This window comes from Equus quagga, chromosome 10 (genome assembly GCF_021613505.1).
Source record: "Equus quagga isolate Etosha38 chromosome 10, UCLA_HA_Equagga_1.0, whole genome shotgun sequence".
NCBI classification, from domain to species: domain Eukaryota; kingdom Metazoa; phylum Chordata; class Mammalia; order Perissodactyla; family Equidae; genus Equus; species Equus quagga.
Window position 1 is genome coordinate 96,753,522 of NC_060276.1, and position 11,063 is coordinate 96,764,584.

The window sequence follows — 11,063 nt, forward strand, 5'->3', positions numbered from 1 at the left end:
AGGGGCCGGCCCCGTGGCCGAGTGGTTAAGTTTGCACACTCCACTGCGGCGGCCCAGGGTTTCACCTGTTTGGATCCTGGGCGCGGACATGGCACCGCTTGTCAGGCCACATTTAGGTGGTGTCCCACATGACACAACTAGAAGGAACTGCAACTAAGATATATAACTATGTCCCGGGGGTCGGGTGGGGGGATTTGGGGAGATAAAGCACAAAAAAGAAAAGATTGGCAACCGTTGTTAGCTCAGGTGCCAATCTTTAAAAAAAAAAAATCCAAATAATAGCATTTCAACTAATTCCCAAACCATTAAAAAAAAAATGTAAGTTAGTTTTGGAGGAAACATTTTAATAATATACATGATATTTAACATTCATTTGGAAACATCTATAAGGTCATTTGTCCATGATCAGTCTTCCACCCCCATCAGAGCTTTGACCATTTTTGTCTTTATTTAAATATATTCTACTCTTCTACATCCTATATGCCCTTATTTATTACTTTATTACATTCGTATTCTTTGATAAGATACTACTCTAAGAATTTGCGATCAATAATGAGAAATCATCTTGGTACTTTTACATCATTAAATAACTGATTTGTTTGAAATCATTCATATGATGAATACTTTTAAACTTGAGACACTTTTAGATATTTAGACATTTTTGGATATCTTTCAGCCTGTGGCTTCAGTGGATATATTTAAAAAATCTTTCTTTCTAGAGGGTGTTAATGCCGACAGCATCAAACAAGCCTCAGAACAACTGAACCGCCGGTGGAGTGAGTTCTGCCAATTGCTAAGTGAGAGACTTAACTGGCTGGAGTATCAGAACAACATCATCACTTTCTATAATCAGCTACAACAATTGGAGCAGATGACAACGACTGCTGAAAACTGGTTGAAAACCCAACCCATCACCACATCAGAGCCAACAGCAATTAAAAGCCAGTTAAAAATTTGTAAGGTAAGAATCTTTCCTCCTATTTGGAGCATCATCATTAGGAATTTCTTGGCGATTTCCAGAAGAATAGTAAATTATTTATTAATAAAATTTCCCTTCTGAGGATTTAGTTAAACATAGTAAAGGTCAAGATATAAGCAAAGAAAATCAGTTTAAAAAGGTAATAGATGGATGCCTGAATCCTAAAAACAAAAAAACCAAAAGTATTTAGAGTAGTTACATATGGCTAACTGATTTTGTCAGTTTGCAAAATGGCGAGGCAGTTTTGGAATATGGAAACTACATGTATCATTTGAGAAGTGGCCAATAATTTGGAGCTCTTTCTTATGGCAGCCAATGTGCTAAGAACAAAATCTAGTCATATGTTGAAAAAGTCGAGTCCACACAAACACAAGCAGCTAATATATAATCAGATATATGAGGAAAGTCTTTAAAACTGACAGTCTACTCAAATTAGGATAATTTGAGGAAGGCTTCTTTACAAAAATATTTTATAAATGTCCTTGGAGTATAGAGGAACCACAAAGGGTAGTACAGCAACCCAGCATCAGATCTGTTATCGTTCTTAGGACAGAAAGGATCAGGGACAGAGAAGTGATGGAGGCCCAGAAGGAGAGAGACAGATGCCTGTTTTAAAGGCAGCCTTAAGAGCCAGCCCAAGCGCCATGACAGGAATGGAGTAAGAAAAATAATCACCCTGCTTTCCTGCCTCCAGAGTCTGAACAGGGTTCCCCGCTGACTAAACTTAATCAGAAGGCAGAGGGCAAGGAGCTGCAGTCTATAAACGTCATTTTATAGAATGGAAGAAGGGTGGACAGTGGATCTGAAGGGGAAAACAAGATATAACTGGCACAAAACAGCCTGAGAAAGAGATTGAAAAAGTTTGTCTGCAAGTGTAACAAGAGATATATAATAATCTTAATAACTTGAACTTTTTGTGTAGTTACTATGAGCTACACACTTTTCATGGGAAGTGGGGAATTGGTTAGAGGATAGACGAAAAGGTTTCTGGGATGAACCTTAATGGTAGACTAAAAAGCAATGAATGGGGGCTAATCTGCGTACTTTGAAAAGAATGATTTGAATAATAAGAGACTAGAGATGGAGTGGTAACAGGGTTGGTTTGGAGGTGGTATTGAACCCAGAAAGTGATGTCAAGTTCAAAGCTTATTGTGGAAGGAAAAACATTTGAAGGACTTGATGATGATTCTCAGATGTTGGATCTACAGCTTTACCAGGAAGTAAATGAACCCAGGAAATATATTTTTGGACAAAGACTATAGTACATAAAGGCATTTAGTCTATTATGCAAATGCTATGCAAATATAGGGAATTTGTGTATTTAGATAGATTTTGCTATTAAAAAAATAGAATCCATGACTTCTTTTTTTCTTCTGAGTCTGTGGAATATTCCACTTACATTATTTCTTGCAACTAAAATCTGATGATGTTACCTTAACCTGTTTCTTGAGATTCAGATCTAGAAAGTAATAATAACATCTACAAAATGCATTTATCCATAAAATAAATACTCAGTGTCTCTAACATGGCCGAGAATGATACGCTGAGTGCATTATCTGGCTCGGGCTGCCATAACAAGTACCATAGACTGGGTGGCTTAAACAACAGAAATTTATTTCTCAGGATTCTGAGGACTGGAAAGTCCAAGATCAAGGTCTGGCAGAGTTTGGCACCTGGTGAGAGCTCTCTTTCTGACTTGTAGACAGCTGCCTTCTCACCATGTCCTCAAATGGCCTTTCCTCAGTGCATGTGCATAGAAGGAGAGAGAGAAATCTCTATCTCTTCTTCTTTTAAGGACACCAGTCCTATCAGATAAGGACCCCACATTTATGACCTCATTTAACCTTAATTATTTCCTAAAAGCCCTATTACCAAATATAGTTACATTATGGGTTAGCGCTTCAACATACAAATTTTGGGGGGACACAATTCAGTCAATAGCATTCTGATCCTTCCCGCCACGCATGTCCTTCTTACATGCTGTGAGCCCTTAAAGTCCAAAAGTCATAACTTATTCCAGCATCAACTTTTAAAGTCCAAAGTCTCATCTAAATATAATTTAAATCAGATATGGATGAGATTGAGGTATGATTAATCCTGAGACAAAATTCCTCTCCTGCTGTGAACCTGTGAAATCAGATAACTTGTGCTTCCAAAATGTGATGGTGGGACGGCCATAGGATAGACATTCCCATTCCAAAAGGAAGAAAAATAGGTAAGAAGGAAGTGGTGATGGATCCCTATATAAGTCCAAAATCTAGCAAGGCAAATTCCACTGGATTTTAAGGCTAGAAAACAATCCTTTTTGGCTTGATAGCCTGCCTTCCAGTCCTGCTCAGGTGGTGGTTCTACCCTCAGGACCCAGTGGGGCAGTGGTCACTTAGGTTTTGGGACTATTACAGTGAGCATTCATTGACCCTGCACTCATAGTGTTTACTTGGAATAGGCGAGAGAGACATTAAGTAAATGATGACATAAGTAGATGTAAAATTACCGCTGGGATAAATGCTTTAAACAGAGGTACCGAGTTCTGGGAGAATGTCTAACAGGGAAAACCTAACCAAGACACAGCCACCAAGGACAGTTTCCTTGAGGCAGATACATTTGAGTTAAGGCTAAAGAATGAGTCAAAATTAATTAAGTGAACTGCAGAGTGAGAGGCTTTAGGCAGAAGGAACGTGGTGAGAGGGAGCAATAACAACCAAGAAACTGAAGGAAGGCCAATGTGAATGCTGAGCATAGAGGGTTGAGGGTGCAAGATGAAAGATGAAGGCAAAAAGACAGGCATATAGCAGACCAAGCAAGACTCTTGGGGCATGCTAAGACCTTGGCCTCTATCTGAGGAACAAATGGAGATCACTGGAGTTTGTATATCTTAAATATTCTCTCGAGGTTAGGGAAGTCATGCTAAGTGAAATTATTTCTTTTTTCTGCAGTCAGCCACAAAATTCCGAAATCTGATAACACAATTCCACCCCTCTTCGTCTCCCCTTATTCTTTCTCTCTGCCCCATTGGTTTCTATTAGTTTGATGAATCACCTTAGGTAAAATATTTAGCAGGATAAGCTCAATGTCATTCACACAGGAGTTAAAATTATACCATTTGGCTATGATTAGTGATAGGTAAATAAATTATTCCATCTTGTTTGTCAATGCATTCTGTTATTTGGGGATGTTTTCTAAGATTAGAGTTCAGATTTAGCTCAAAATCTAACGGTTCCTGGAACTGGTTCATAATATGTTGGGGGATAGAAAACCCTTTGGAAGTTGGAGGAAATCCATGGACCCTTTCCCAAGAAAGATACAAAAGTTTGTCCATCAGATAAACATATAATTTTAAAGGCTAAGCAGGCCCAAGTAAGATGTCTTACTCTGGAGGACTAACCACACTAAGGCCCTTTTATGGAAATAATGAGTAACTGTTAACATCTTTTAAATGTTAAATATCTCAGGTCAAAATCATCTCTCCTGTGATTTACTCTTAGAACTTTAAGGCCTCAACTGAACATTTGCCCAAATGTTTTATTAGTTTCAAAGTCCCTTTTGTTTTGCAGAACACACTTTACTATACTGTAGGCTCCTTCTATAGCCCCCAAAACAGGAAGATTGACGGCCCTCCATCTGGCCAAATGTAAATCAGTTTCTTAAATGTTTCCCAGCAGATGTCAGTGCTTCCATTTGCAAGCCTAGTGCACAAAGTGCAAGTCTGTAGTTCTAAAGTCAAAAACACAGAGTATTACCCTTTACCTCTTGTCTTATTCTTCATCCATAGATATGCACTTACCTTCTAGCACTTGATTAAGAGGTTTTATATTTGAATAGGAGACGTGGGTCACCTCCTCATTCATCTAAATGTCTTTCATCTTCACTTACTGAGAGAATGATTGTCAGACTAACCTACCTGAATCAACTCATACTGTCATAACCACATACCAACACTCCTCTGAAAATTATCTTTGAATCTCTAAAACTCATCACAAGTAGCATTGCCCATTAGGTGGTCTTGCTACTATAAAGGGATATGTGTGATAAGTTCATCTTATTCAGTCCTCAGACAAAAGTTACTCTCTCCAAAAGAGTATGCATGCATTCAAACGTAACGTTTTTTTTAAACTTTTTTCTGTGATTTCCAGGAAGCTTAGATTTATATTTAGTTCATAATTACTATATAATTCTTTCAATTTTCCCCTCCTCCTAATTGTCTTGTGATCCAATTTTTAAATTTTAATTATCCTGTTTTATTACATTATAAATGGTAAACAATCCTGAAGTACTTTTTTTTAAAGGTAGCATAAGTATGAATTATAAATAAGCAACCATAGTAATAATACTTTAAGAAAGGGAATTTTGAAATTTCTGTTTGAGTTCAAATTATTTATGTGTCAGATACATATGAATTACCACCTCACTGGAAAGAAAAGAGTATGAAAACATTTATATCAAGAACAGCACTCTTCAAAAGAAATGTAATGCCAGCCACAAACTTGAGCCACATATGTAATTCTAAATGTTCTACAAATGACATTAAAAAAGGAAAAAGAAAGAGGTAAATGAATTTCAATAATACATTTTTTAACCTGATATATCAAAAATATTATCATTTCAAGATTTAATCTATATTTAAAACTATGAGGGTTTATATTTGTATATTTTCATACTAAGTCTTCAAAATTCACTGTATGGTTTACAATGACAGCGTGTCTAAATCTGGACGAACCACATTTCAGGTGCTCAGTAGCCACAGGTGACTAGTGACTACTATATCGGACAGCATAGCGGAGTGTCCATGTGATTTGAACATCCAAACCAGGATATGCTTGAGAGTGAAAGGAGGTGCTATTAACAATTATGCCAGTACAACAAGAGAGGAACAGAGCCAACAGTCACCCTAATGAAAACAATGGCAATTGCCTGTTCACTCAGGAGAAATAATGAGACTATACAAAAGTTAGATAATTATAGACATAAATATGTGTATGTACATAAATAATACATAGATTAAATTACCAATATGTCTATATTACATAGACACATATATGTAATGTACCATGTATGTATATATATAATTTGTATTCTACACAAATGAATTTAAAGAGAATATTGTTCACTGAATGAGCTTAGAATTTGAAGCAAAAGCACACAGCTTTGAGTTAAGAGAGATGCAGAGGAACATCCATGTTTGATTTATGGAAAGGATATAAGGTCATTCCTTGTACTTTTCAACTGTACACATTCACGCCCATTAATACTCTAAATGATGTCATTTTGAAATTTAAAGACAGTTATATATGATGATATTTGTTGAACAAAGAGCCAAGGTATTCTTAAATTGATGACCTGTGCTCGAGGCTTGCCTGAACTGTCATGGATGTTTCTTATCAATTTTTTTATAAGGGCATTAAGCTAAGCTTGCATCACTGCCTTTTAACACCTTCGTTGAACAAAAACATAATGTATGCAAAATAAAAATGTTACTTATTTTAATACTTCAAATTATGGTACAGGATGAAGTCAGTCGGCTGTCAGCTCTTCAGCCTCAAATTGAGCGATTAAAAATTCAAAGCATAGCCCTGAAAGAGAAAGGACAAGGGCCAATGTTCCTGGATGCAGACTTTGTGGCCTTTACAAATCATTTTAACCAAGTCTTTGCTGATGTGCAGGCCAGAGAGAAGGAACTACAGACAAGTAAGTAAAAATACTTAAAATGACTAACTTGCTATTTTCCAAATTAGTTATTTATGGGGAAAAGAGAAAATACTAGCATGAAAGAATAATTTTTGTCAAAGAAACCACCCTCTCTGCAACCTGTAGTAACAAGTAATGAAATACTGCTGTTGTAAAACGTGTATGTTATATTTTCATTTCTTCTCCCCCCTTAATAATTTCATGACTATGAGGAAAAAATAAAGCATATGTTTAATATGGGCATGACTTCTCTTTAGTGGGTTGCAAATTTTACAATCAAATGTTTTGAACATTGAAAGAAAGAAAAGAGGGGTTGAAGCCTTGTTAGTGGGTTTTGAATAAATCCTGTTTGCTGTATGTCTACGGATATTTAGCTAGGCATCTTACCAATACTTCCATCAATTCATATGAAGATTATTATAGCTGTAGCATACATGTGGCAACTGAAACTCAGCAAAGGACAAATTATGCTTTTGGCTGCATTTTACTACTGGATCACCAGAATTATGCAATATCCTGTTTTTCTCATTTAATGATAAAATATAAGAGTGGAACAATTATGCAAATGCCTGCCATATGAACAACAAATTTTTTTAGATGTTTTTCTCTCTCTCGCCAATTTGCTCTTATGATATTAATACATAGTAGCTGGTCCAAAATATCCCTACTCATAAGCTTACTTTTTAAGAGAAAAATTCCTTTGACAGAGACAGGTTTATTAACACTTTTAAGAATTAGTAAATGACTTTGGGGTTCAACATGCACATACAGACATATGTATATATGTACACACAAAGGATTACAGAGTAAAATCGGATTTTAAGGTATTAAGATAAAAATGTTTTTTTAAAAATGTCTTCCCCAAACTTGTTATGAGAAGCAAGAATATGTGTTTGTTTTCTACTAAAATGTTAACTATTTGGAAAACACATTTTTAATTGCTTTTCTTTGTAAATATCCAAAGAATTTACCACATAATAACATTTCTAGAATCAGTATAGTGATATGCGTGAAGCTTTCTCCATTTTCCTAGTTTTTAATTTTTCATGGAATGAACTTAATAAAGCCAAAGATAAAAGCATACTTTTTCCTTTTACTTCAAAGTCATTTTTGCTGAGGGGTATATTTTCTTGATAGGGCACCAGGTAATACAACTTTACAATAATGTCAGCTCCCTCTAGTGGATTTCAATATACTTGTTGCTGGGCCTCTATAAAATCAATTGAGGAAGAGATTGTGAATGTCCTAAATTTACAAACATTGACCTATTTAACAATAATGCATTTTTCTTGTCATAAAATCCATAAAACTACCTTAAAATCAAGTCCATTTTAATGGTTATACTATAACTGGTAGGCAAAAGAGCTTATTCACTAGAAAATTATTTTAATTTACATGGACCTATTAAGGTTCAACATTTTTTCTATTTGTTTAAAGGATGTTCAGAATTGATGTTTGGTGATAACTGAGATTCGACTATGATACTGCAATATCAATATATAACAATATATACTCTGTATCCATACGGCCGTCAATCTACCCAACCATATTGTTATGTCTACTCTTTATCTTTCATTGTTTATAAAACTGCCAGACATTTTCACTCCATTTACCTCTAAATAAGGTTTCCTCCCTTCCAATTTATTTACTGAAACATCTCTGGCAATTTTACTCACTTTTTTGGAAAACTTGTCTTGATTAATTAACAATCATTAATTAAAAATAGATTACATATATGAATTATAAATTATACAAATTATATGTGAATATATAATTTATATATTGTGCGTGTGTGTTATATAAATTGTTTATAGAATTTATATGTAATATACATTTTATATGATATATAAATTATATATGCAATCTTGTATATTATATACTTATATATATGTTTATATATTATGCACATATATATGGCAAATAAAAAATCACCATATCAAATCATACTGCAGTTTAGTTTGTTAATAATTGTTTTCAAAGAATTTTATATGTGTATGATTTACCCTCAAACTAGCACCAGGGAGTAAATCTCATTTCTTATATTGCTACCTGGAACTTTGTGCATATTAAGTATTCAGCAAAGAGGTAACACAAGGGCCTGGGAGTCCATCCTCTCTTTCCTTTATTTATTTATTTATTTTTTATTGAGTTTGTGATAGTTTACAATCTTGTGAAATTTCAGTTGTACATTATTGTTTGTCAGTCGTGTTGTAGGTGCACCCCTTCACCTTTTGTGCCCACCCCCCACTTTCCCCTGGTAGCCACTAATCTTTTCTCTTTGTCTACATATTTAAATTCCTCATATGAGTGGAGTCATACAGAGATTATCCTTCTCTATCTGGCTTATTTCACTTAACATAATTCCCTCAAGCTCCATCCATTTTGTTATGAATGGGTCGATTTTATTCTTTCTTATGGCTGAGTAATATTCCCTTGTATATATGTGTGTGTGTGTGTGTATATATATATATATATGCCATATCTTCTTTATCCAATCATCGGTTGATGGGTGCTTAGGTTGCTTCCATGTCTTGGCTATTGTAAATAACGCTGCAATGAACATAGGGGTGCATGAGACTTTTGGAATTGCTGACTTCAAGTTCTCCAGATAGATACCCAGTAGTGGGATGGCTGGGTCATATGGTATTTCTATTTTTAATTTTTTGAGAAATCTCCATACTGTTTTCCATAGTGGCTGCACCAGTTTGCACTCCCACCAGCAGTTTATGAGGGATCCTTCTTCTCCACAACCTCTCCAACACTTCTTTTTGTTTTGGTTATTTTTGCCATTCTAATGGGTATAAGGTGATAGTGTAGTTTTGATTTGCATTTCCCTGATGATCAGTGATGATGAACATCTTTTCATGTGCCTATTGGCCATCCGTATATCTTCTTTGGAGAAATGTCTGTTCATGTTTCCTGCCCATTTTTTGATCGGGTTATTTGATTTTTTGTTGTTGAGTTGTGTGAGTTCTTTGTATATTATGGAGATTGACCCTTTGTCGGATATATGACTTGCAAATATTTTTTTCCCAATTAGTGGGTTGTTTCTTTTTGTTTCAATCCTGTTTTCCCTTGCCTTGAAGAAGCTCTTTAGTTTGATGAGGTCCCATTTGTTTATTCTTTCTATTGTTTCCCTTCTCTGAGAAGACATGGTGTCCGAAAAGATGCTTTTAATACTGATGTCAAAGAGTGCACTGCCTAAATTTTCCTCTGGAAGCCTTATGGTTTCAGGTCTTTGATCCATTTAGAGTTTATTTTTGTGAATGGTAAAAAAGAATGGTCAATTTTCATTCTTTTACATGTGGCTTTCCAGTTTTCCCAGCACCATTTGTTGAAAAGGCTTTCTTTTCTCCATGGTATGCCCTCAGCTTCTTTGTTGAAGATTAGCTGTCCATAGATGTGTGGTTTTATTTTTGGGCTTTCAATTCTGTTCCATTGATCTGTGCACCTGTTTTTGTACCAGTACCATGCTGTTTTGATTACTGTAGCTTTGTGGTATGTTTTGAAGTCAGGGATTGTGATGCCTCCAGCTTGGTTCTTTTTTCTCAGGATTGCTTTAGCAATTAGGGGTCTTTTGCTGCCCATCCTGACTCATTTCCTCTTTCCTTTTTTTTCTTTACTAGCATTCTCACAATGAAACAAAGACTTGACTTTTTAAGCATACTTTGACTGGTGAAAATTGGCATAAGGAATTAGTGGTTGGTACCTGGCAAAGATGAGATGAGGAAATAATATTAAAAGACAAAATGTATCCTGTATTCATTATAATTTCTAGTATACAAACAACTTTCTTATAAATTAGCTTTCTTGGTCTTCAGAGAGCAACCCTTTGAGAATATGTTTTATTATCCCTGTGTCACAAGTAAACTAACGGAGTTTGAATAACTGAAAGAATGAATATGAGATGGTGTAGCAACTAGAGAGTATATATTGGTGTTCAGAGAACATTATGGTCAGGAGCCACATAATGAAGTTTCAGTCAATGATGGACCACATATATGATGGTGGTCCCGTAAGATTAGTGGCATATAGCCTACACGTTTAGTAAGCTATACCATCTAGGTTTGTGAAAGTACATCTCTATGATGTTCAGACAATGACAAAAATTGCCTAACGACACTTTTCTTAGAACATATCTCCTTCATTAAGTGACGCATGACTATATTCATGATAGCCAAATTGTGGAAGCAACCCAAATGCTGATCAGCTGATGAATAAAGAAAACAAATGGATATATTCATACAGTGAAATACTCAGTAATAAAAAGTAATGAGGTACTGATACATGCTACAGCATGAATGAACCTTAAGAACTTTATGCTAAGTGAAAGTAAGCCAGTTACAAAAGACCATATATATATATATATATATATATATATATATATATATATATATAT

At 35.2% G+C, this 11,063-nt stretch overlaps 1 protein-coding gene across 9 annotated transcripts in view; it reads left to right on the forward strand.

Annotated features, from left to right (window-relative positions):
- The window catches only part of DMD (dystrophin), a 2,273,580-nt gene that overhangs the window by 976,527 nt on the left and 1,285,990 nt on the right, over nucleotides 1-11,063 (forward strand). For all 9 annotated transcript variants that reach the window (XM_046672830.1, XM_046672828.1, XM_046672833.1 and 6 more), the window contains 2 exons: nucleotides 720-961; nucleotides 6,484-6,664. In XM_046672830.1, coding sequence (XP_046528786.1) covers nucleotides 720-961; nucleotides 6,484-6,664 — 423 coding nt within the window. The remainder of the gene's footprint in view (nucleotides 1-719; nucleotides 962-6,483; nucleotides 6,665-11,063) is intronic.